Source organism: Juglans microcarpa x Juglans regia, chromosome 1S, assembly GCF_004785595.1.
Source record: "Juglans microcarpa x Juglans regia isolate MS1-56 chromosome 1S, Jm3101_v1.0, whole genome shotgun sequence".
NCBI lineage: Eukaryota > Viridiplantae > Streptophyta > Magnoliopsida > Fagales > Juglandaceae > Juglans > Juglans microcarpa x Juglans regia.
In genome coordinates, this window is record NC_054595.1 from 26,867,100 (window position 1) to 26,892,154 (window position 25,055).

Genomic DNA, 25,055 nt, shown 5'->3' on the forward strand with positions numbered 1-25,055 from the left:
AGATTTGACAAGAAACCTTTTTAAGTTGCATAAATCTTGTCGCGTTAATATATTTTAATGAGTTTTTAAGGAAAATACATGCTTTACTGTAAATAAAGAAAAACTCTAAACACAGGCATAGACTCGGACCTGTACGCAGACGACATCCTACATGGAGATAAACGCACCGTTTTGAAGTAAATAAAATGGTGCATTTAGAAACTAGTTGAAATGGGATTTGGCTTCTTCAAAACGGTGCGTTTATCATTTTCCACTTTGGTTTCTCTCCCCCTGCTCGATCTCTCTCCCAGCCACTATCTCTGGGCGACGACATCCTAACCCTAACCTTTCTTCTTTTCTTCCCCGTGCTCAATCTATATTCTTTTGTTCTCTAATAGATACGACTCCATCTTTCGTTCCCCTTTTACATTTTCTTTCTTGGTTTCTTTCCCCTTGCTCGATCTCTCTACCAACCCTAACCCTAACAAGAGAGAGCTGTGCGATGCCAAGGAAGAAATGATTCACAATCTAGATTGTTGCTATGCGACGCCATTCTAAGTAAATTTCCATTCTCTACCTTTTTTTGGGTGGACAACTGTGCAACGCCTTATGGTGGACAACTTTCCATTCTCAACCCATGGAAAATCATTTGGAAATTTGTTGAAACTGAAATCATGTCCTTGTCTTGTGCATAGAATTTTCACAGTAATTTCTCTTAAAATTTATAGTAATCGATAAGATTAAAAAAAACTTCAAAATCGTTGAAATGGTTATGTTTAGTATCTATGTTATCTTAAACTCTCTTGGATATTACTGCCACTCATAAGAAAAGCTTAAAGATTAAATTCTCATCAAATTAATAGTAATAATCGGTAAGATTAGAAAACAAACCTCAAAATTGTGTTTCTTAGAATCAAAAGAAGAGTATGAGTAATGCAATTTATTAGTCTGGATTTATGAGGTGGTGGCTTTGTGGTGTGCAGGACACATCCTCAACAATGGTATATAATAAAATAAGAAGATAGCTTTGAGTGTTCTTTTGATCTTTTCTCCTCATTTAGTAGCTGAGGTTAAATCCATTATTGAGGATGTGTCATGCACTCCCCAAATGGTTAAGGACAAGTTCCATTACTAGCTGCAAAACAGAAGGCAATATATATATATATATACACAATACGTACTGAGCATCTTCGATCTATTCTTGGGTGCCGAGACATCTGTTTTTAGTTGTTGTTTCTATTTTCTTTCTTTTCTTCTGTGAGTAAGAGAACATATAAAGCTATAGGAGTTTCAGCAGCTTCACCTCTTCATTTCAAATCTTCATTATCAAGCAGGCCTGTAGCTAGCTTGAACTGCATGCTACTAGCTCTTGAACATAGATACTTAATTTGTACGGAAAGCTGTGTGCAGAAGAAAGTATTTGTTGTTTTAATAAATGTGTTGGATAATACTAATCTAGCTTTTGCATCATGTCAAGCTACAGATTCAAATGGACAGATATAGTGTAGACAAAGAGAGATTGAATTGTTAAGGAATGAAGAAGAGCTTCAAATGAGAGGAAGGAATTGGGAAAAGGGAGTTAAGACTCATAACGATTAAGTGGAGCTGCGAAGAAGGCAAGAAGTAGACATGCTGCATTCAAGCACACTAGTTTTGTAATGGGGGCCAATTATTGGGGACTTCATTGTTAGGGACTTTATGTATATTGATATAGACTTGGTGTTAAATTTGGAATGTCGAATGTCTGGCAGGGATGCTTGAGTTTCTAATGCAGACTTTATTTTATGATTTTCTATTTGTTACTACTCTAGAACCATATCCCAAAGAAAATAAACTTCAGATTGCCAAGCCACCCAAAAAAGAAAAAACTCATGTAAGTCGAGACCTCAAATTGAGGTGATACATGTAAAGAGTACAATAAGAGAATAAGTTAAAAATATATTATGTATTTATATATCTGGATCCTCATTTTTTACTACCAGCTTTGACAAGTTTCAGTTTCACCATATCTGGATCCACTTTTCCCAGACTCCCACTGACGAACACTTGCACCAGTGACTTCAAGAAAAGAACATTCATGTGCCTCACCACCCACCAACCTGCTCTTTTATTTCCCAACAAAGAGGCAGAAACATGAGACTTGGAAATAAATCAGGGGGCATTCAAATTATATCTAACTTAGATTACACAACAATCCACACATTGCTCCTTGTACATAGCATCAAGAATGACACCCAAAGTGTACAATTACATCAAAGTAACAATATCCCAAATTAACATAAGTTCCTTGTACATAGCATCAAGAATGACACCCAAAGTACAAAAATACATGAAAGTAACAGTATCCTAAATTAACACAAGGACCAGTACATAGCATCAAGAATGACACTCAAAGTGCACAAATAGACAGTGATTCAACTTCTCTCAAATCTTGTGACCTCCTTAAGTTCTTCCACATGTCTTGAACTTGTAGCGGTGAGCATCATCCGCCTGCATCGATATAACAAAACACAAGGTAACCTAATTGCAAATGCACAAATAATTTTATAACCATAATTCTCTCCAGCATCCTGTTCCAAACCACCCAAAAACCAAATACAAGAACAGAAACACCAAACAACAGGGCAAATAATTGTCTATCCAAATCTATTTGATTTTAAAATTCTTTGTTTGAATGGATTTTAGAAATAACTAGATTTGAAATTCAATGCAACTTATTTTTTAGAATGATTTGAAATTCCTTTTCAATAAATAGAATTTGAAATCCAAGATTTTGAGTGATTAAAATCTGCTTAGAAATCCAAACCCACTATTTAGTTTACGTACCAAAAGAGAGATTTTGATTTTAAATGCTCAAATCAAATAAAAACCCTTCCCAATCCATCTATCCAAATGTATCATAAATGAATTTCCTTTTAACTTTCTTCAAGATCAGCTCATTAACTCATATAAACCGATTTTCACAATCCCACGTCTCCATTGTTATCTTCAACATATTACAGAGAGGATATCCAAGATCAGCTCATTAATATCATTTCCAATAAAAAAATATTTCAAAAAACCTCAAATTCATTACTAGAAATGTAGCTATAAATTATTTTAAGAGGAGATAAAATTTGGGTACAAGCAGTAGGTATACACTGACTCGTCTCTGTCTTCTTCCTTTTTTTTTGCTCAAAAGCTCTCTCCTTTTATATTTTCTCACTCTTTTCACTTAAAACCTTTCGAAGCTGAATTTGTTCTCTCTTATTGTAATATGTATATAATCAACAAAAATCCTGCAATGAATCGACTTTTTCTCAGGGCTCGAATGCATTCAACAACAAAAAAGGAGAAGTAGGGCTTCAAGCTCCATGCTCAGCATCCAATTTCTTATATCTCTACCCCATGGTCCCCACCCAATCGTTTGACAAATTTCACAACTTACACTCACACAATCCCAAAGTCAGAGAAAAGATAAACAAAAGAAAAAGCTTCTTACCAGGTTCGACGATGTGGGTAGTAGCTAAGGATGGCGTGGGTCGCTGCAACTGATCAACAACGATGGAGCTACACCGATCTGAGACTCTACTACGATAAGAGCGGGAGATAAACGAAACCAAGAGAGGCGACACCAAGAGAGAAACGAAATGGGTTGATCACGTTGTATATATTATTATTAATTTTTATAAATAGGCTTTATATTATTTTGAAAAATATTTGAGCTATAAATCGATCCTATAAAATAAAATTTATAGACTGACATAATTTATATAATATGTTAGATTGTAAAATTAATTTTATAATAAAATATATCTAAATTATCATATAAAATTATATTAAATCTTGAATTTTATTTTTAAAAATTTTATTTATATCATCTGAGGAACACTCATATATTATTTTTACATTCCCGAATACTTATTCGTGTTTTCGTTTTTCTCGGGTTGATCTCTATCTCTAAAACCAAGGATGGGGATAGATATATTAATGGAATAAACGTGCATTGCATTTCGATTATATACTAGGAGTCAATAGAATGGACATCGTTTTGTGACATTTACCTAACCAAAATGGCGTGGTCCCAACACGCGTTTAATTTGCAACATGTCAGGACTTGAGAAATTTGAAAAATGGCTTTTACAAAGTATGATTATTAGAAAATCATATAAAAGTTGAACAAGTCTTAAATTTAAATAATTATTTCCAACGGTTCATTAATTCGGTCTCAGACAATGTAATTAATTTAAGGATTTGAAAAATTGAATTGTTTATTATATTTTGTATTGAGATTTAAAAATATTATAATTATAAATTGAGATAAGTTAAAGTGAATTGAGGTTCTAATCAAAGTTAAATTACTTACAGGTTTGACTGTTGGGAGGTTTTGGTTCAACTTGTAATTTTGTTGACAAAACTGCTTAATTTATTTATAATTCATGAAGATATTATTCTTTGTTTGTATTATTATTATTATTATTCTTATTCTTATTCTTATTCTTATTCTATCGTCGTTGTCGTCGTCGTAGATAAAGAGTATCATTAGTTTAAGAAATATATTTCTCAATATTTAAGGGCAAAAAAAACCAATTCAATCCCTATCCTTTATGTTTAAATAAAAAAAAAAAAATGCACCCATTGGTGCAAATGCTCTACCTAGCATTTCTCGTAGAAAATTAGGAGGTACAAGTACAACCTCTATGTTATGCAATTGTCGAGGGGACCTTTGTGGTAGAGTAAACTCGCAAATGAATATAAAAATAATTTTATAATCTAATATTATCATATTAAATATGTCACTTTATGGATTTATTTTTATAGTTAGAATATTTTTACAAAAAAATTAACATGTGATTGTTCTAAAGTGTAACACTTGTATTTCATTAAATTAAATAGATGAAATTCATGATGTAAAAAGTTAATTATAAACTTATCGATGAAAATAAGAAAAAGTTATTCTATTATCGAGTCAATGTGTAGAATATATTATTTACATCACTAAAATAATAATATTTGTTTTTTTAAATTTATTTTTTAAATCAAATTATGTCATATAATATTTTATTAAATATACTACAAACACGGATTTAAAAATAAAATTATAAATAATAGGATTTCAACATAATAAAGCTGAACGAGGACATTAGCGAATAAAAAATGATATCCTACAATATATTTTATAATACATCTCACAATCTATATTATTTTTATAAAATATCTCATATTGTTACGTAAATTGTAAAGTGTAAATTGTAAAATGAGGCGTGTTTATCATTTTTCTTGGCTAACTACATCCGTGCCCTTTGCCCACGTAAACCCAATATCTACGAGTTCCAGCGTGGTTCCAACCGGACCCTCAAACGACGATTTATTCCGTTCATCGCCAGCGATGATCTCCGGCGATTCTGTTAATAATGGGAACAATTTGTAGCACTACATATATCGGCTATTAATTATTTATTAAATTTCATATATTCTAGGGACTTGTTTAGTACGACGACACTCATTTATTTTGGGAGGATGTGCCCAGACTAACATCTGTGATTGATACCTGGTTGGAATAGTTTATTTTGCTGTTTTTTGGTTAAAATATGACATTAGGACTCCATTCCCACAAATTTTCAGGTTTTTTCCTTCTTGGTTTGGGCTTCTTGCTTGCCAGTTTAACTGTAGCATTGTCACCGGAACATTTCATTTATAATGAAATGGGAATTGCTTGCACAGGATGGTGGGCTATTTTTTTACATCTGCATTTGTGATTGAATTCCTCTTGTTTGTGTCTCATTTTGCAGACAGACTAGACCAAGACACAAGCGGCATTCTCAAAACTATCTGCAATCATTCTTTTCATTGGTCTTGTATCTCATTGTGGGCAGATTCTTCTTGTCCGGTAAGTGCTCATTTGTTGTTGTACATTCTCAGGGTGTGGGTGTTGTATCATTGCTTGCCAGTTTAGTTTCAAGGGAAAATGTTTGGGTTTCTTCTATAATTTTGCAACTGGAGAACGGAGCAGCCCTGCAAGTTTTCCATTGTCAAATTGTCACAATCATCATCGATCCCCTCCAAATCATTTTTCATGTCTACCACAACCTAGAAAAACTGAATGACAAATCACTCCCAATTGCTATTGTCAATCCAAAACTCCTTATTACTGTTTTTTGGGTTTATATTCGCCCCGCCTGATGCTGCCATGGGGTAGGAATCAAGTTGCTGTCTTTAGAATGATTTTCAGTTGTGATAGCTTATAAATCTTCATACGTGGCAGCAACATGTGAAGTCTGATTGAAGTAAGAGTTGTAGGGTTTAAAGATTGAGTCATAAGCACTCTAGGTTTAGATCTGTTTCTTACTTGAATTTTGGTTTTACAAGTTATGGCTAATTTAGTAATGAGGTGGCCAGGTGGGTCATTTTTTTTTCTTCAGCTCTTGTGAATTGCGGGTAGTTTGGTAACTGAACCGAGTCTAGAATTTTCCAAGAGGATTGCTCTGTCAGAATACAAACTTGTATAGTTGTTTTTTGGGAGTTAACTTGGCTCTGCATTTTATTTCAGGTTTGCAGGTATTGTCAGCGGCAGCCTGAGAAATCAATTTGTTTTGTTTGTCAAACTTCTGAGAATCTCTGGATATGTGTTATTTGTGGCTTTTGAACAAGGTGACTTTCCCTTTATTTTCAGCTTCATGTCTTTGTGCAATTCCTTGGAAAAATTTTAGTATAGGTATAAAGGAGGGCATGCTACAATACACTGGAAAGAAGTTCAGCATTTCTACTCTCTCGAATTAAAACACAGGTGACAACTATGTTCACTGACTTATTCAAATCCAAAACTGATGGAAAGTTGGTTGAGTTGAATGCCCACTGCATGCATGCTAATGATGGTTGTGGAAGGTGTGAATCCATGGATTCCGGACTTAAAAGAGGCCCTTTTGAACAGTAAAGTTGAAGCTGTAATGAAATTCTTTGATTTTAAGAGGTCTTTGGATTTGAGTGCTGCTATAATCGTTGGTATTTGAAATACTGATCATGAATTGTTATGCCCAGATTGTTAATTAATACAATGAATTGGTTGCCACTCAACTCGAAAACCAAAAATTAGTAAGTGCATTCATATATTTTCTTAACTAAGTGTGTTCTCACTTCAATTTATTGGTTCTTGACATTCATTTTAGCATCTGTGTAAATCTCCCTAGTTTGCCTTGGCTAGTCCTTTACAAGGAATTGCTAGTGTAGACAATCTTAGGCCTGGTTTGTTTTCACAAACCATTTTTTCTCATCTCATCTCATCTAATCATTACAACTTTTTCAAACTCCTAAAAAAAAAAAAAAGTCAATTTTTTCAAATTAAAAAAAAAAAAATTAAAAAATTATATTCTAAGAATATTTAATTTAACTTTCAACTTTCATGAATTATCTCATCTTATCTGTATAACCTAATGAAGCCTTAAGCATTTAGGGTTATTTTTAAATTTAAAAAAAATCCTAAATGCTTAAACATACGATTCCCAAATTTCTTTTCTTTTTAACTGGATACAACGCTTAGTCAAACCCTGAAAGATTTTGTCTCGAGTTGGTTTCACCATATTGAAGCTAGCATCTAATCTGGCCAAAGATTAAAAAAAAAAAAAAAAAAGCAAAAAAGAAAAGAAGAAGATCATCAAGCATCTAAACTAAATGGACTTTTCCTTTTCCACCAATTTGCAGCTTAGAGATGTCATGGTATTCCTTGAAGCTGGGAAGACAATGGAAGAGCCATCATTGCTAAATAACAATAGTCTCCTTCCAGCAGCGGATCTGAGGGAAACAAGGATACTGACAGTGGAAAGAGCTGAGGATGATTCCTCTTGTATGGAAAGTAAATGCAGGCTGTGTTCTGCTCGTTCCGTTTCAGGTTGGTGCCAATCAGCCTATGTTTGCCGTATGTTTTAATTGGATTGGCAGGTGATTAAAGAAAAACCTATGCCCTTTATACAATTATGGTTATATATTTTTTGTTAAACAGCCTTCCTTCCATGAACAATTATATCTAGGTCCTTGTATTCTGAAGTAGGATTACATATCTTTGCTTAAATTTTGGTCAGAAAAAAAGAGGAAGCAGGGGGGTTTGGGTTGATCCAATCACAAAGATGATTAGATGAGTTTACATGGAGTAGTACGTTTTGTCATATCTGCTGTACAAATTAATTGACAATATTCTATTGTAGATAGAAATGGATAATGGTATGGCCAAGCCATTCACTACTGCTCTCTATAGCCATATCAATTGTGCTTTGCTAGAACGATTTGGTATTTGAGGAACGTTGTTGAACAAATATGATATTTGTAAACAAGGAAAGGAAGCTCGATGGCATATTTCTCCTTCGTTCCCAACAACTAAAACATTGAATCAATCGGCCGGAAAGGCCCATATCATTTGTTTTTTTCGAAGAATTCAAATAACATAACAAAACGAACTGTACAAAGCTACCCAACCCTTCAATTAAAGTCTATTATTAAAAAAAAAATCATTTTTAAAATTTATTTATTTATTTTTAACAGATTTATGTCGTTTACACGTCACGTAGATCCTAATATGATATTTAATAGAGAAAATATTTATATCAACTTATTGTTAGCTATAGCCGCATCGCACTTAACGTTTTGAATTTAACAAAAAAAAAAAAAAAAAATACCAAGTGGAGAGTGCAGCAGTCGATCTCTATTCAATATTATTTAATTGATGTGAAAGTCCATTCGAGGATCATTTTGCATTGTTAAGTACAGTTTGTATTATTACCGAAGGCTATAATCAAAAATTGATATTCGACCAACACTTTCGCTTGATTTTCGACACCCACCTACCGCACACGACAATGAGTTCCCTTCAGTTTCCTATCAGCCGCCCCAGTCCTCCGGCGATTCACCTCCGCCGCTCTTTCGGTACGGATATCCGACACCTGCGAGTGACCGCGTGCGCAAACGTGAGGGTTCAAGCGCCGGGTACTCTGCAGACAGGGGTGAGCAAGGAGGTGATGGAGGCCGAGGGAAGGTTTCTGGTGGGCACCTATGCCAGAGCGCCGGTGGTGTTCTCCAGAGGCAAAGGTTGTAAACTGTACGATCCCGATGGGCGAGAGTATCTGGACTTGTCGTCTGGGATCGCCGTCAACGCGCTAGGGCACGGAGACCCTGATTGGGTGCGCGCCGTCACAGAGCAGGCTAGTACGCTCACCCATGTTAGCAATGTCTACTACTCAATCCCTCAGGTAAAAGCTACTTCGCAAATGTTTGGTCTTTCTCCTTTCCTGATTTGCAAAAATTCGCTAACTTTATAGGCAAATATTGTTGCTGTTGCTGAAGGTGGAGCTTGCGAAAAGCCTCGTGGCTTCTTCGTTTGCCGATCGTGTCTTCTTCACCAACTCTGGAACCGAAGCTAACGAAGCTGCTATAAAATTCGCGAGAAAGTTTCAAAGATTTACGCACCCAGATGAGAAACAGCCGGCAGCGGAGTTCATTTCTTTCAGTAACTGCTTCCATGGGAGAACTATGGGGGCCCTTGCATTGACAAGCAAAGAGAATTACCGATCACCCTTTGAGCCCGTCATGCCCGGAGTTACTTTCTTGGAGTACGGGAATATAGAATCTGCGACACAACTGATTCAGGGCAGAAACATTGCTGCTGTGTTTGTGGAACCTATCCAGGGTGAAGGTGGCATATATAGTGCGACAAAGGAGTTTTTGTATTCCTTGCGTAGAGCTTGTGATGATTCCGGTTCTCTACTGGTTTTTGACGAGGTATGTAGGCAGCTGTTCATTTCGGATGGATACTCTACCGAGTTCTCCTTTATGTGGTCAAAATCTGTAGCCTGGATGTTACTATCATGCTCGTATAGAAATTAGCTAATTCTTCTGTTTAGCCTAGTGTCTTGAAGAAAAAATCTTATTGAAGATTTCGAGACTAGATGAATCCAATGCCTAAACACACCTTCATGCAAGCCTTATAGCAAGCACCATGTCTATGTAATATAAAGAGAAAACATTGGATACATGCTTTAGACGTCATTGGTTTTCTCGTCCTTTCATTTTTGTTAAACAAATTAGTTGATATCCTTTATTTGAATTTATGAAACATCGGACAATCACTAGACTGTCAAATAGGCTTTATGTAGATGCATTTCTTTGCATGTCTCTCTCTTTATTTGAGATGAAATGTTTACCTTTTTGTGAAATTCAAACTTCATTAACATTCCTTAGAAAGCAAATTTGATGTAGATGGACTAGCTGTGAAGAGAAAATATATTGTGTAAAAAACTCTTGCATAGTCCGCTGTTTGGGTGATCTGTTGTCACTGTCCATTTGTGTGAAACTTATGTTCTTGGGTGATCATCATCACTGAAGTTACTTTCTGTTGTTTTCAAATAAAAAATATTTTTCTTATGAAGGGTCAGAAACCCAAAGATAGATGAAGATGGAGAGTTATGCTTTGTTTTCCTCATCCCTGTGATCCATACATCTTGTCTATTGGAGAAACAGTAGTATAGCTTTGATTAATCGATCAATCCTATATGCATATTGGGAGATAGATTTTGATAGATTTTTCTCTGACCAAATTTTTCCTTGGGCTAGGCCACAGTTCTTCTGAATTTTATCAAATATTTATCTCACAGGTCCAATGTGGCTTGGGTCGTACTGGTTATCTTTGGGCGCATGAAGCATATGGTATAGTCCCAGATATAATGACACTTGCCAAGCCTCTTGCTGGCGGCCTTCCGATAGGAGCTGCTCTAGTGACTGAAAGAGTTGCCTCTGCCATAAGTTATGGAGATCATGGAAGCACTTTTGCAGGTGGACCACTTGTCTGCAAAGCTGCCCTTGCCGTTTTGGAGAAAATATCAAGACCTGATTTTTTGGCAAGCGTCTCAGAGAAAGGTCAGCACTTTAAAGAACTGCTGATTAAAAAGCTAGGAGGGAACTCTCATGTGAGAGATGTACGAGGTCTTGGTCTTATCATTGGGATAGAACTGGATGTATCTGCTTCACCGCTTGTAGATGCTTGTCGAAACTCAGGCCTTCTAGTATTAACTGCGGGAAAAGGAAATGTTATTAGGCTTCTGCCACCATTGATCATCTCAGAGCAGGAATTGGACCATGCAGCTGAGATTCTACTTGGATGTTTGCCAGCACTTGATAAGGATAACTGAAATTAGAAAATTAATATCAGTTATCTAGTTGGAAGTGAGATTTGTAATATGAACATAGATTATCTATCCTTCGAATAAGATATTCTGAAGAATTGAAATCTTCTGCACTACTTCTTGTTGAGAACCGGATCCCTTCTCTACACCAAGTCATTCATTTCACTTTTGTTACACCGTGCACGAGAAACACGTCCTGATGATTACTGCATTTTGCATGCCCAACAAAGAATTTGCCCGTAATAATGCACGCCTTTTTCAGGGAACTAGACCTCAAAGAACAAAGGATAGAGGCGGAGGAACCCACCAAGCTCCAAAATTTTCAGGTTAGAAGAAGAATGCAAGAACAAATACTATCAGAATAGAGCCAGCCACATTGATCGTTCTACCAAGGGAACGCAAACATTTAATTTGTCTGAACAGTAATTACACCTTGTCTGTTAATATATCTCCTCAAAAAGTAAATAGAAGGAATGAGGATTGGCCCCAAAGAATTTTTTGCCATTATATGTAAAAATCTGCCATGAAAGAATGTAATCTTAACTAACGAGTTAGGATCTCTACACTACTCTCCCTCTGTCGTGATGGTTAGACTTTTATCTGTAGTATCTAATTTTATCAAGCATATAAATGCAGTTGCTGCATCTTCATCCCGCTTAATTAGGAAACGTGACTCAGCAGAAATATAATGGTTCTCCTTAGCTCACTCCACATAAAACCTAAGAGCCGGAAGCCTCCTCAAATGTCAAATTTAGATCAGGCAACATGAATGAAGTATCACGCTCTCCAACCTCCTGTATTGTTGAAGTACCATTTGGTTGACTTGGGTGTTGTAAAGCATCCAGATCAGTAATCAGTGCCAAATCTAATGGAGAAATTGCAGTAGGCTTACAATCTTCTTTCATTTTCTGGGGTCGGTCAGTGACGGCTTCCGTGGATGCCATAGTGGTTATAGCTTTTATTGTCTCGGGCGACGACTGCAAATCACCCTGAAACAAAAAGTACAAATATATTTCGGTTGCCATCTTGCGAGGCAGATATATTTAGCTCATGATGATGCTGAAACTTGCAAAGCTCGAGACATCATTGACTAGTCGTTGCTTAATTATCAGGTCAACAATTCAGTAAACTGATAGGGAAAAAAAAAAGAAAGTAGTGCGCTAGATTGTATCAGAGACATATATTTGCATGCAAACTGTTATGAGCTTAACGATGTTTAACATAGTTTTTAGAATTTCAAACCAGATATAAACTTAGTACAATACTCCCAGTGCATGTTAATCTTCCATAATTAGTGTCTACAAATATCCACAAAATCAAAGATTGTTGTCCTAGAATCAGCAGGCTAATGGAAACAGACTGAGATCAGCATATAGGTAAAACCCATTTTATGCAGTAAATATGTGCATGCCTATATAACATCACCACATATTATAATTTAGCATTAGTAAAATGATTCAATTGTTAACCGCCATGATTTAACTCAAGTACTCGAGAGTTGATAAAAGATTACATAGGCGGAAAAGAAAATAATGAAATAAAATAGAAAAGCAAACTAACCTTTATTTTCTTCAAGCTTTTGTTTGCAGCTCTTTGTTTCTCAAAAGTGAGGCGTATGGCTGCCAGTTGCTGCAAAATCAATCAGCTAATACATTAATATTCAAATTTAGATATCACCCATAAGACATTTTGATTCAAGGCTTGTTTGAGAACACAAACCATCTCATCTCATCTCAAAATTTCTCATAATATCATTCTCAAACATCACTCAAATACAAATACTTTTAGATTTTTAACTTTTTCATCTAATCATTACAACTTTCTCAAATTTCTAGGCAAAACATAAAAAAAAATACAATTTTTTTAAATTTCAAAACAAAAATAATATTAAAAAATTATTTTATAACAATATTTTAACTTTATAATATTTTTATTTAACTTTTTCTCTCTCATTTCCCAAAATCCAATAAAACATTTTAACTCAAGCCATTTCACTACTATTTACAAATCATTTCATTACTATTTATAGATTTTTCATCTCATCTCATTTCCCAAACATCCCCTTAGAGAAAAGGATGCATGAACAAAAGGAATAGCAACAAAAGAAATCAATGAAACCTACATTTTTCAAATTTCTCCCTTCCTTCATGAGAGAACTTTCCTCCTCTTTAAGTTCAGCTATCGACTGCCAAAAAAGAGGAAATATATGAGATTTGAAGGCAACCATTATTCTACCAATCACCAAAAGCTTAATAAATAAAGGGCTAAATCAAGGAGGCAGCAATACGATTGCTAAAATAAAGTCAACTGTATATGTTGGTTGATGAGCTTCCTTTTAAGATTGGATAGAAAGATTAAGGTCCCATTTGTATTCAGAGATGAAATGAGATGAGTTGAATAAAATATTGTTAGAATATTATTTTTAATATTATTATTGTTTTAGAATTTAAAAAAGTTGAATTGTTTATTATTTTGTGTTAGAATTTAGAAAAGTTGTAATTTTGAGATGAGTTGAGGTAAGTTTTAAATCCAAACGGGCCTGAAAATAACTCCCACATGATAGATATTCCAAGACATTTTGCCAGTAGACGTACAAATAGGCAGATTCTAATCTTCCAAGACAAACTTACTGTAAACGCATTCCCAGAGGGAGCAAGATATTTACATGCACAAATAGAAGTCTGAGATAGTTGCTACACATGGTCATGCGAATGATCCATTGGAAGAGTAATTAATACACAATGAATTAAATATCTCAAAGATTGTTCTTTTATCAATGATTCATTCGCGTTGCCATAATGATATAAAACATTGGCACCTAAAATTGTTCCATGAAAACCTTCATTGATGGGATGATAAAAGTTCAAGTGTTACCTTTTTCTTCCTTGGCCTCTTGGTGGTGGTAGTTTCACCCCCAGGAGCTACCTGTACACGTCCAACATTAAACACAATCATTTAATAAGAAAATATACATCGCACTCCAATATCTCAGAGAAAAAACAAGGGTTATGAATTTACATGAAAAACAATCTTCATTGCTAGACCGTATTTAATAACCTTTTATGCTAATAGCGAAATACCCATCTAATTGTCATCAAATTTGTAGTATAATGAAAAACATCTGCATGGTGCGTCCTTTTTGTCTTTTATCTTATTATTTTTCAGTTGGCCAGAAGCAAAGGCCATTTAACTCAGTTTGCTATTTAAAAGCGCCAAACCATCTTGAATCTTGATCTACCCAAAGGATATAAAAAATAAAATAAAAATAATTATAAACATGTGGCGCGGAGGTGAGTGGCGTGAGCATCTACATTGTACACGTCACCCCATCGTTTAAAACATGAGAAATGAACGGTCATGCAATCTCTATAAAAAAATAATAATAAATATAAAATTCACATAAAAAAATTAATTTTTTAATAATAAATCTTACTCTTTTTTAATATTATTGTGCGACACTCAACAACTATACTTAGAATTATTTTTCTTTGAGACGCCACATATTTTTTATAAGAAAAAAAAAATAAAAATAAATTAAGTGTGTGGCATGTGATATGTAATTCTGTGTAGAGCCCACACTATATATTAATTAAAGAAATGAAAACTTTTTTTTTATATAATTACGGAAAATATTATTTTATTACCCACAGAAGTTATGCAACGACTATTCGAACTATATTCTTCGCGGACCCCACCAGAACTGCCCAACCGAAAAACCTTCCCGCTTGCTTTTTCACTGTAGCGATCAGAACCAACGCTTTGGACCCAGCTGTCACGCAAATACCTTGAGAGGTTTTGTCCCATAAAGAGACTAGAGCGGCGAATAAAACGATGGATGTGATAGGGTCATTGATCAAGATTCTAGTTTGATCAAACTGCGGCGACCGCAGGGAATCATTGCCCCCTCAACAAACATAAACTCTAACACTAGAGCTGCACCAAACCATCCGCGGACCTATTTCGCCACGATAACACGCCACCCCGATTTCAAATTCAATACCAAACCATAAACACACCGCCGCGTATTTACCAAAATACCCATGCAAGTTGACGAGGGAGGTGTGTTTTGACTCTTTGGCTACGCGAGGAGAATTTCGTCATGTTGGGAAAAGAATAATGACAGATTTATCACTGTTTTTTTTTTTTTAAATTTTCTTTTATTTAGTTTTTAAGAGAGGAACTATTAACGAAATTATTTATTTTTTAAATTTTTTCTTATTAAAAAAATACTTAAATAACATAAAATACACTAAAAATAATAAAATAATAATAAAAGAGTTGTAGCTCTACCATTATTATTGAAAAAATGGCAATGGAGTTTTGACTCTTGACTCCGACATGGAATTTGGGGGCCGTGGCAGGGAAAGGGGTTTTTTGGTCAATTCGACGGAAAGGCGAATGTCAATCAGACTCCAATGCGTTGAACGAAAGTCACCAGATGCAAATATAGAAATAGAAAGTCCTTACTCGCGAGAAGGAGGGCAGTTTGGTCAAGGGAATTTGAAAAGTGACCGGTCCGACGACCGACCGGCAAAAACACCGGATATAAAACGAATAATGGAAGCTCCTAAAGAGCTGAATATAAAGGAAAATCTGACAGGTGCTAATTGATGATGCTAAATTCCATACCCTATTGTGCTAAACCAATCCGAGTTAACATCCGGCTTTGATAATGAATGTTACCGTCAATTCAATAAAGCTTTTATATCATGCCAGACTTTAAATCCAGTCATTCTTCGTCTCACCGCGCTCACATCAGCCCACCCCAAGTCAAGACTCGGAAGACGGAGAAGAGAAAAGTTAGAGCAACAAACCTTAGATCTCGAACCGTTCGTCGTTTTGGCGGGCCGGCTGGACTCTTCGAAGCCGTCGGGTGCGCCGCCACTGGAGCAGGTGGCGCCGCTCCAGGAGAGTGGCGTGGTCGGACTAGCCCTCTCCGTCGCGGTGTTGTTATTGCCTTCTTCGTCTTGAGTTGGTACCGATTTCGAACGCCGCTGGCGTACCGTCCAGTCGATATTGAGAGGTGGCCTGTCTGGAACCCGCGGCGGCCGTGGCGGCCGCAGCCCATGATTGAGCCGTAGCAACAAGTCTGCCACCAACGAGTCGTCGGTCATGGCATTCTTAACCCAGTCGTCTTCGTCGTCGCTCATATTCCCGTCACTGCGTGGTTCCTCTTAAAGAAAGAAAAAGAATGTCGAGCAGACGATGGTGGAGGAAAATCTTCTGTGTTTTCTGGTATCAGTATGTATCATACATACTAAGTATGCGTTAAATAACAGGGGTTGAACTTTGAAGAAGACTATGGAGGCTTTCTATAGGAGAGTTTGGCTTTGTGGGCAAACCCTTTTCTTTCTTGTTGTGGTCGCAGTTGTGTGGTTTTCAACCTCTATTTTCTTTTTTCTTCGGTCTCTTCTTTATCTTTTCTTGATCGTGTACGGGTCCACCAGTAGTACACGTGGCGATGATCCTCCCATATCCCTGTGCTGTGCGGCTGTGCCCTCCGTCTTCTTCGCTTTGATAGGGATTGAGTGGAAACGTTCGGGATGTGGGGTTGGGGGCATATGCATGCATGTATGTATACGTGTTGCGATGGATCATGATGCGGTGGGTGGTTTGACTGAGACAGTGTCATGCTCTGTGGGTTGAGGAACTAGAGTAGATGCTGTGGTTATGTACGGTGCGGTGCACGAACATTCTGTGTAGCTGCAATTCTCTCTCTTTTATTGATTTACCTCATTTAGTTTATAAGAGCTAGAAATTATATTGATACAAAGAGTCCGGGTGACACTGTTAATATGCAATTATTATAAAACTTCAAAATATAATAATATTTTTTTTAATCCAAACATAAAATAATAACCAAATAAGTTTTAATATTTAATATTTTATTACAAAATTGTGTATTGGTTTAATTAATCCTTTGCCATTTTTTAATTTCAAATATCCTGCAACGTTAACCGGATTAGATTGAGATTATTTGCTCATAGAGAATTGAAAATAAAACTCTAAACGTAATATTTAAGAGTAAATAATTAATCAGATATGATTATTAATTTTCTTAAGTTATAATACAATTTCAAATGTCAATACTCGTGGCAAGACATGGATTACTGTTTTTAAAATGGTATAAAAAGTCTTTTGTCCTAATTATAAAAAAGTGGGATAAAAATAAAATATATGAATTGTATCAAACAGTATTTACTAAATATATAACAATGAAGAAACTTATAATCGTATAATTATTCTTTCATCTATTGAAAACTCATAATAAAACTAATGTATCTTTATCGTTATTCTTTGTGATAAATTTAAAAAAAAAAAAATTAGAGTTGCTGTCAGCCTTATGCAAGGAGGTAGCCCGTCTTTTTTTGTCCCCACCACCCAAGCCATGCCTATTACGGGCTGGTGGCCTCACTCGTCCGAGTGTCATGCTACATACAATCCAAGAACTGGAACTCCTTTGCAGTCCGCACGTGTGAAGTGAAGAGATTTACTAAATTACCCTCAATTCAAAATTAAATCTAGAAGAAGAGTTTCGACTTCTAAAAATTTTTTTCCCTCTCTTTGCCCATCGACTCCATCCTCCACCATCAACGACCTCCTCCACCAAGCTCCTCCAACATCGTCGGCCTCCTCCAACATTGCCGATTTTGAAAAAAAAAAAATTTCCTTTCTTAGCACACTCAATGAGGAGATTTAACAGAGAGTTGGAAATTAAATTCATTCCCATTGTTGCCTACACAACAACCTCTCTAACATTTTTCATTGTTCCCTACACTACACATTTTTTATTGCAAGAGATAATGTAAATTCACATACACCCAAGTGCGCACAACCCTGTCTTCCATGAGTATTGGTCTTTTTCTTCAAAATGTGAGGGAGTAAATTCATCATTAGATGTCAATCTCAGTTGTACATGCAAAACTTGACAAAAATAATGGTCAAATGTGCCAAACTTTAATGTCATATTCTGAAGTGAAATGTAACTGAACTTTCTAGTATTCAGTTTGGCTACTTAGAAGTTGCAGCAAAAAGAGGAATGCAAAACATTATTAATGTCTGACTTACTTACGGCCCAGTATGATAAACAACTTACAATTTCATTTATAATGTACTATGGATTTGCTTTCAAATCTCAGCACTTGTCTTAAAGTTCTGGATCAAATCAATTATTTTCTTTTCTTGAATCAAAGCACTAAACAGATATCATCTTGAATCAAAATAATTGATTTGTGATGCTTTTATCACAGGTGATAAAAAAAAAGGAAGCAGAACAGCAAATTAGAGGCAAAGGGAAGCAAAATAGCAAATGAAAAAAAAAAAATAGAGAAGACAAAGGTGCAAGAACCATATTCCACTTACGAACTCAAAAGGGGAGGGAAAGAGATGAAGGTGGGGGTGGCTGTCTAATTTCCCTCTAATGAAAGGCAATGTTTCATTTTAATAAAATATTGTGTTTCGCTAAGCTTGCAAAACAGTCACCGAATGGGATATATAAAACAAAAATACTTTTATTTTAGAGAGAGAAAACTTGAGTATTTTTTAGCAAAACCTGATTATATTACTCTTATTTGTTTCATTATTTGTTTTCATCCCTTCTTTTTGGCACATAAAGGGATACAATGAACACGAAGAGAGCATTAAAACGAGAGGTACAGAATAATCCCAGTAAAAAGATTCAATAAAAAAATTTAAAAATATGAAAAAATAAAAATAATAAATGATAGGAAATAATAAATCGACCATTATCCTTTTAAAGCCTCTGTTATGCTTGCCAGCGTCTTATAATTTGTGTAAGACCTCAAAACTCAAATTTACCAAACTAGCACTCTTGCAATCCACCTTCACCACTGAACGGAAATCTCATCCACCCCCAAATCTCATCCACTGCAAAACTCACCGTCGAATAAAAATTTTATCCACCCCCAAATCTCCTCCATCGCAGAAACTCCCCATCTCCCAAATGTTGAACTCCGGCAACCGAAAACAAAAAACCTCCTTTACCACTGAACGTAATTCTCATCCACTCCCAAATCTCCTCCACCGCAAGACTCCTCATCTCCCAAACGCAAATGAAAGTAGCGCCCCGGGGGGGGGGGGGGGGGGGGGGGGAGGAGAGAGAACAGATTCGGACAAGGGGGAGAGAACTTCAGCCCAGAGAGAACTTGCCCCTTTTCTATTTGGCGACTCTACATCCACCGCTGTGAGTTCTGATAGTGCATTTCGTCTGTATTTTTTTTAATGTTTTTTACGTACATTCTTATATTTTTTTGAAAAAAATTCACAACATTGTTAAAAATATAATATTAATTATAAATATCAAATAAATAAATTTCATATAAATCATTTCTAAAAGAATGAATTTTACTAATAAAGGATTTTTTTTTTAATTTTTTTAAATAAGATTTTTTTTTTTACAAAAATTTATATAAAATTTGTCTATTTAAAATTTATCCTAATTTTTTTTTTCCACCTCGTTTATAATCTTCTTCTTCAGACTTTAGACCCAGTTTGCAATGTAACAAAGGCGTGTAGTGTTGTGTTTAAATGGGCTTCACATATTCAGCAGTCAGCACACATTGTCAAATTTTGAAATTCACCACAACGGTATAAACTGTTTGTGATATGAAAAAAATGCTGAAGAAATTCTCTGATGCCGATAGTTGGTCAATGGTCCAACCCAGCAACCCTTAATCCTAACCCCAAATCCAAGCCTGACCCCAACCATTCCTCCTCCTCGTCCTCCTCCTCCTCCTCTTCTTCGACTTCCAGAACACCAATCTCGCTTTCTGCCCACGCTAAACCCTAAATCTACTAAGCCATCTCATTCCTCTTCCTTCTCACCTCCCATGGCTACTCTCCTACTCAAACCCAAACATAAAACCCTTCACAATCCTGCCCTCTTCAGTCTCTTCTCCATTTCCTCAACCCCTCCAGACCCCACCACTGCTGACCAGTCCCCACCCTCCACCTCATCCCAATCCCAATTATCATATTTCTCTGATGTCAAAGCCAGCCCCAAACAACAGCCGCAACAAAGACCCACCTCCCCATTGTCACCTAGGAACCCCACAAACCCATCAAAACCTTTCAATCCATCTTTCTCTAAGCCTTCCCAAAGTTGCTTCCCTCGAATAAATTTGCAAGAACCTCTCCGAGTTCAGCCTTCGATCCTCTGTGCCGACCTCCACTTGACCCAACTCAACCTCGCCCTCATCTCTCTCATCACCACAACACATCTCTTTTCAAGAGCTTTATAAATGAAATGTGATTTACAAGGCCGACGAGAACGGCACCAATACAGAGTCGGGACTTGGAAAAGTCAGCGGTGGTGGCAAGCTTTCTTTCAAAGCAATTCGCGAGAGTTTGCGGCAGCTACAATCCTCGTTCGGGGTGGTACAGAATGAGAGGTGGGGTGCAGGCCCTTTGCCATTATTGGATTTTAAGAATAGCTTAAAATTGAAGCCATTGGCGGATTCGGGTCTAGTGATTGGCGGGAATGGTATCCTGTCGATTTCAGTGTTTGGGAAGGAGAGGGAGCGGAAGGAAACCCGGGGGGCTGGGGGGAGTTTGTGAAGATGTATAGCTATAGGGAGTTTGTAATACCCCTTCCCGTAGGTTAAGAATATTACGAACATCATAACGTAGTGTCCGGTGAAGAGATTCGTATCTTGAAATACCTCATTTATTGAAACATCAACTAAACTTAACATAACTATTTTTGAAACATGAAACTAAAAACATGAAGTAAAAAAAAAGAAAAGACAAAAACTAAACTAATTCTTGTGTAAATAACACTTATTCATTTCTAAGTCTTTACATTAGATCTATTCCTGGCCATCCAGTTCTGCGTCCTCACACTCATTATTTGTAACATTTAAACACAGAAGAAAACATAGAAACAAATAAAAATAAGTCAAATACTTAGTAAATAGTACATCATACTATAAAATATAACTTAGCTTAGCATATACTTAATTTTTGAAAGACTCTCCATGACATACATACGTCATCACAGATACACAATCATACCATAATCATAACTTAATTTAACGTAGGCTTAATTTATGAACAACTCTACATACATACATATATTGTCACAGATTTACATAGCATATCTATTCATCATTATTATGAGCGGAATAATATATAATCATGGCAAACATGTAACGTGAATGCATAAATGACTGGTTTTATGCATTTTCTAGCAATCATACATGTCTTGTTTATCGTGTCTTTCACTTGTCATATGGTGACCCACGCTTGAGTCTGTGACACCACATAACTTGTAATAACACGGAGTGAAACACGCTCAAGTCCGTGTTTCACCTAACATATGATGAACTACACTTAGGTCCACGTCACCATTTATCATAACTTGTGGTGAACACACTTAGGTTTGTGTCACCCTTTAACATATCATGGAGTGAAACACAATGTTTTAAATACCGTACTGGTCAAGACACTAGAACGAAATATTTCGGTACCGATACCGTTTCGGGATAGTCGATGTATAAATAAATTATATATATATATAAATTATATTCCAAAATAATAGTCTATATATGAATAAATTATATATAAATACATATATATATAAATTATAAATAGACTAGTCTGAATTGGGGGTCAAAAAATAAGCTTAAAGTTTGAAAAAATGAAAAAAAAATTTAAAAGCCGAAATATAGGCCGGTACGAAACATATATGATACCTGTACCTGCCGGTACGGTATGAAATTAAAAACAATGGTAAAACACACTTAGGTCCGTGTTTCACTTAACATATGGTAAACCACACTTAGGTCCGTGTTGCCCTTAACATAACTTATGATGAACATGTTTAGGTCCGTGTCATCCTTAACACAACTTGTGATGAACACGCTTAGGTCCATGTCATCCTTAACTGAACACGCTTAGGTTCATGTCATCCTTAACATAACTTGTGATGAACACGCTTAGGTCCATGTCATCCTTAACATAACTTGGAGTGAAACAAGCTTAGGTTCATGTTTCACTAAACATAACTTGTGATGAACACGCTTAGGTTCGTGTCACCCTTAACATAACTTGTGATGAATACACTTAGGTCCATGTCATCCTTAACATAACTTATCTTTCTTATGCATGAGAAGTTTGTTGGACTTCATGAACTTTTCTAGCATGGCATATACTTGTACATAGCATAACATAACATGACATGATATAATGTGATCTAAACATAAACATTCCATGGCATACATGATCTGAGAACTACACGAACATTACATGAATTTATGATCTAAATACTTCATGACATTACATTGTATGTCATACATGTGATTTTCATGACATATCATCCATCAAATTGCAATCCATAATAGCATAACATACATAGGCTCACTTACATGCATATCATTATAATTCACAAATCGCAATCCATAATAGCATAACATACATAAGCTCACTTACATGCATATCATTATAATTCATTGAAGATCAAGAAAGGGATCCAACCTTGACTTAGCTTGTAGCATAGCGTATATAAACATCACATTTTCATATACAATTAAAACATTTACATTACACATGCAATTATATGATCATACTAATTACCACTTAACATCGCTTCCTGATTTTCACTTTGTGGCGTGTTACCTATACGAGGTACTAGACGTTACTAATTTTCTAGAAAAACGTGTCGTAATACTCTATGTAATTAAATATGTATAATGGAACTTAACTAAAATAATAGGCTTCATAGCATACTTTTAAAAATATACCTTAAAATCCCTTAAATATTTTTTTATAAAAATTGAGTCTATGGGCTCACACTTATTCATGTAAAACTTTGGACTAGCTTAAATTCCAGCCCAACTCCTATTAAAGAAAATAGCCGAATTAAAGTCACTAAAACGGTTTTTTTGTAAAACACCACTAGCCCACTTTAAAAACAATAAAACATTTTCTGTCAACTCTCTTAAATTATTATAGTTTCCGTTATAAAAAAAAAAAATTATTATAGTTTCTGAAATAAGCCCAACAAGTTCATCTAAAAACTAGGCTCAGTACCAACTCAAGGAAGCACTAGCCGAATGGGCTTAAGGCCCAAGGAAATAGAGGCTGAAGAGGTTACACAACAAGGGTCGAAAGGGAATACAGTTAATTACAGAATTAGTGGAGGGGCTTTTTGGGAAAGGCGAAAAACAAAACACATAAAAGGGAAGGCATCTTACGGTAAGATTAGGTTGAGGGGTATTTGTGTAAACTTATAGTAATGCATGGGTATTTTAGGGAGGTTGAAACAAAAGAAATAAAAGGAAGGAGACTTGCTTACGGGAGAGGAGGTTGTGCGATGCTTCACTGAGAGAGGTGGTTGGGTGCGAAGGTGGCTCTGGGTGTTTAAGGGTGGTTGGCGACGCAGTATCGGCTCCTCTAGTCAGGGTGGTGCGATGCAGAGAGGGAGAGAGTTAGAGAGATGGAACTGAAACTCAATTACCGAGAGGGAGGAGGGGTGAGTGCGACAGGAGTGGCTTACCTGAGGGAGTGGGTGCGACGGGACTAAGATGGCCGGCAGTTTCTGGCACCGTGGGTGGTGCTCCGATGTCTTGGGGTGATCGTGTTATGAACCTAGTTGTGGTTTGCTGTTTGTATCAAGGGAAAGGAGATGGAAATGGTGATAGAGGATTGTTGTGGTGGAAAGAACAATGTGCATGCAAGATGTTTGCTGAAATGGAAAAGAGAAAATCACAAGCTTGTATTGCTACGAGAAAACTTCGAGGGTTCCAAACCTCCCAAATGAAAATGACAATTGTTCATAATATTTTCCAGATGCTTTTCACGGTGCCATTTCTGGCTTACATATGGAGGCAGCCCATGGCTAACAGAACTAATGAAAATGCAACACGTGGAGAGTAAAATAGAATGGAAATAATAGATTGCACATAACGACACAACTATTGATCTAAAAGGCAAGCTATAGACAACTCGTAGTTCAGCTTCCTTTATTGGCCTTCAAAACGGTGCGATTGTTTAATTGGAATCATAACAAACTCCTCCCCTTAAAAAAACATTGTCCTCAAGATTTAGAGCATTGATAGCCTCTTGAACCAGCTGGCATGGGAAACCTTCCATGGCCTCCCAAAGTAAAGAATTCGGTCACCTCCATCTGAATTGTTGTCAAGGTCCAAGTTTGATCCAAACAGATTACAGTTATGAATTCTGAACGCGATATGCTATCAAGAGGTCCTGGAGATGTGTTGTTCCATCCACATATACCACCGTGATTAGCCCCAGAAAGAACATAACCAGCACTCCATGCATTTGCTCTAGAGTTATCAGTTAACAGATACTTACCATTTGATGTTGGTATGTTTCTGAAATCATTCACAGAGAGTTGGCTCTGAAAATCAATGCAAGACCTCTCCACTAATAGAATTCTTTCCCTTCCTCCATCAAAGGGCCAATGAGGTAGCATTATAAAGTCCTTGAGGGAAAAAATAAGCACTATAGGAAAATTCCATGGATTCGATTCAACTTCTAGTTATATTCCATACCACTGAAAAATACCTCTTCGTGACATTTTGCGATTACTGCCTCTTTCACACAAAGCACCCAGACAACATCAACTCCTTTATACAATCCTCTCAAGGCTTGTGGAGAAAAACTATGACGTGACGTAGGTAAAGAGGCGGCGTATAAAGAGTGGATATCAGCATCCCGAGAGGCAGCGTATACAGAGTGGATATCAGCATCCCGAATCACTGACAGCCCAGTGGCAATAGCTCCCTTTGACACATCCAGTCCCAAATCCTTCAATGCTTTGATCGTGTCAATGAAAGCTCCCAGGTGATCTCTAAGGCTGAGCTGTACAATTGTTGCATCAGAATCTGACTCTTGATCTATCAGAACTATTAACACAGGGACATAATCGGCCTCTCGATCAAACATAAACAG

At 36.2% G+C, this 25,055-nt stretch overlaps 2 protein-coding genes and 2 long non-coding RNA genes across 4 annotated transcripts; 2 read left to right on the forward strand and 2 right to left on the reverse strand.

The window, feature by feature from the left end:
- The first annotated feature begins 229 nt into the window (after positions 1-229).
- Positions 230-1,748, forward strand: LOC121246168. The gene is made up of 2 exons (XR_005937063.1): positions 230-537; positions 1,463-1,748. It is a non-coding gene; the product is annotated as an uncharacterized LOC121246168 (long non-coding RNA).
- A 371-nt stretch (positions 1,749-2,119) lies between these two features.
- Positions 2,120-3,608, reverse strand: LOC121246169. Its single transcript, XR_005937064.1, has 2 exons — positions 3,461-3,608; positions 2,120-2,469 (listed from the first exon to the last, which is right to left on the reverse strand). It is a non-coding gene; the product is annotated as an uncharacterized LOC121246169 (long non-coding RNA).
- Positions 3,609-8,726: 5,118 nt separating this feature from the next.
- LOC121246165 (acetylornithine aminotransferase, mitochondrial-like) lies at positions 8,727-11,239 on the forward strand. Its single transcript, XM_041144197.1, has 3 exons — positions 8,727-9,194; positions 9,289-9,723; positions 10,596-11,239. Exons 1-3 carry the CDS (start codon positions 8,805-8,807, stop codon positions 11,127-11,129), a joined length of 1,359 nt encoding a protein of 452 aa, XP_041000131.1. The 5' UTR covers positions 8,727-8,804; the 3' UTR covers positions 11,130-11,239.
- A 260-nt stretch (positions 11,240-11,499) lies between these two features.
- Positions 11,500-16,506, reverse strand: LOC121246166. Its single transcript, XM_041144198.1, has 5 exons — positions 15,938-16,506; positions 13,998-14,048; positions 13,246-13,308; positions 12,684-12,752; positions 11,500-12,112 (listed from the first exon to the last, which is right to left on the reverse strand). The coding sequence occupies exons 1-5, from the start codon at positions 16,271-16,273 to the stop codon at positions 11,843-11,845; spliced, it is 789 nt and encodes a 262-aa protein (XP_041000132.1). The 5' UTR covers positions 16,274-16,506; the 3' UTR covers positions 11,500-11,842.
- Between the last annotated feature and the right edge of the window lie 8,549 nt (positions 16,507-25,055).